This window comes from Sinocyclocheilus anshuiensis, unplaced genomic scaffold (assembly GCF_001515605.1).
Source record: "Sinocyclocheilus anshuiensis isolate Anshui unplaced genomic scaffold, SAMN03320099.WGS_v1.1 scaffold1500, whole genome shotgun sequence".
Classification (NCBI taxonomy): Eukaryota; Metazoa; Chordata; class Actinopteri; order Cypriniformes; family Cyprinidae; genus Sinocyclocheilus; species Sinocyclocheilus anshuiensis.
The window spans coordinates 1,023,580-1,025,169 of NW_015537960.1; the positions used below are offsets into that span (position 1 = coordinate 1,023,580).

General features: G+C 38.4%; 2 protein-coding genes across 2 annotated transcripts in view; one reads left to right on the top strand and one right to left on the bottom strand.

Annotated features, from left to right (window-relative positions):
- LOC107666777 (protein FAM196A-like) overlaps positions 1-1,216 on the top strand; it is a 43,137-nt gene extending 41,921 nt beyond the window's left edge. The window contains exon 4 of the mRNA XM_016458217.1: positions 854-1,216. Within this exon, the coding sequence (XP_016313703.1) occupies positions 854-1,037 (184 nt within the window). The 3' untranslated portion in view covers positions 1,038-1,216. The remainder of the gene's footprint in view (positions 1-853) is intronic.
- LOC107666886 (dedicator of cytokinesis protein 1-like) overlaps positions 1-1,590 on the bottom strand; it is a 262,036-nt gene that overhangs the window by 137,811 nt on the left and 122,635 nt on the right. The gene's annotated exons all lie outside the window — the stretch shown is intronic.

Genomic DNA, 1,590 nt, shown 5'->3' on the forward strand with positions numbered 1-1,590 from the left:
GAAGCGCCAGACTGTCCTTGCAAAGTTGGAACTGCCCCACTTTATAGAAACATTATGTCCTCTTTTGGAAGGCCAAACAAAGTAGTTTCGCTTTCACAACGAAACACACGGTGGGCTAGCGTGAGCGGAGGCGGGCGGGCTTGAGAAAGGTGCGGCTGGCAGATTCGACGAAGGAGCGTCCAGCGGGCTTGCGGCAACCACATGTGACGACCCCGGGCTGGACTCCTCTTCGTCCGCGGCGGCGGCAACAGCAATACTACAGCGAGAATAAAAGTTACGCCTTCTTTCTTTGCGTGAACATTTGGGCGGCGTTATGCAAATCTTCCCACATAGTGAGGTAGACATGTGGGGGCATGTTAGAACAAGCCGTTTTAGGAGGGCGTGGCTGACTCTTAACTTTTATAAAGAATATATCTTTGGATTTGAGACTTTAGTCTTTGCAACTTTACAGATCTTCTTTATGCACCAAGAGCTTGTAACACTTCAAAGAGAAAGGAAAAATTGAAATAGCATCATATGACCCCTTTAAATAATAGTCATGTATCGATTTAGACACCGATTCAGCAGACTTACATTCAGTTTTGCCTCAATTCTGGTATGCAAAAGCTACTTTTTATGATCCAACAAATTCTCAGTGGATAAAACTCTAGGTCCAAAACCATATATTTAACTGATTAAATATCCTGATTGCCTCAGAATTGTCATAATACAGATGCAAACTGTGAAAATACTTTTTGACTGATCTCAAGACTGATAGCATGTATTCTGTGTTGTTCAGGGCATCTGACTCTCTCTCTGTAGTATGCATGTATTATTGTTCTGAATCTGCATTTCTTTTGTCTCTGGTCTGCAGTGTGGAGCTGGACTTTAAACTGCAGGAGGATAAGCTCCAGCCTCTCATGAAGAGACTGTGTCCCCCGGAGGAGTCCCCGTTCCCCCCTCTGCCGTATCCTCAGGAGACCATCAGCTCCACGCCCAAACGCAAGTCCAAAGCGGAGGCCAAGAAACATGCGCGCTGGAAACTCTGGTTTCTGTGACCGCAGGATTACACACAACTGAGCATCAAATTTTCAGTACAGGAGTTCAGTGACAGAATGCATCGTTACAGGAGCATCTGTTCACTTGCTGTATTTTTTGATCAGGATGATTCAGGAAAATCCTATCAGATTGTTTTTGTTTTTTGCCCCTTTGGTACTTTATGGACGCAAGTACTGAACTAGGTTTGGAAATATCGCAGCTAGTATGAAAAATTTAAAAAGTTAAAAATTTAAATGAAATGGCTTTCAGAACCCATTTATGATGATATTATTTTACGACAATTAAACAGATTTTGCTCAGAATTCTCATTACCTTAATACATTGGCACATACGGAACAAATTAATTTAATTAATCATATCTAATAATACACACACACAAATATATAATGTTTTATTATATATTGATAATTATTTAGTTACTAATTAAATTATTACTAAATATTAGTCATTAAAAATATAATTTTATAATTATATATATATATTAATTCTTATTTATTTATAACTTCAATTATTATTATAGAATAATATTTATATTACTATTATAATTATAGA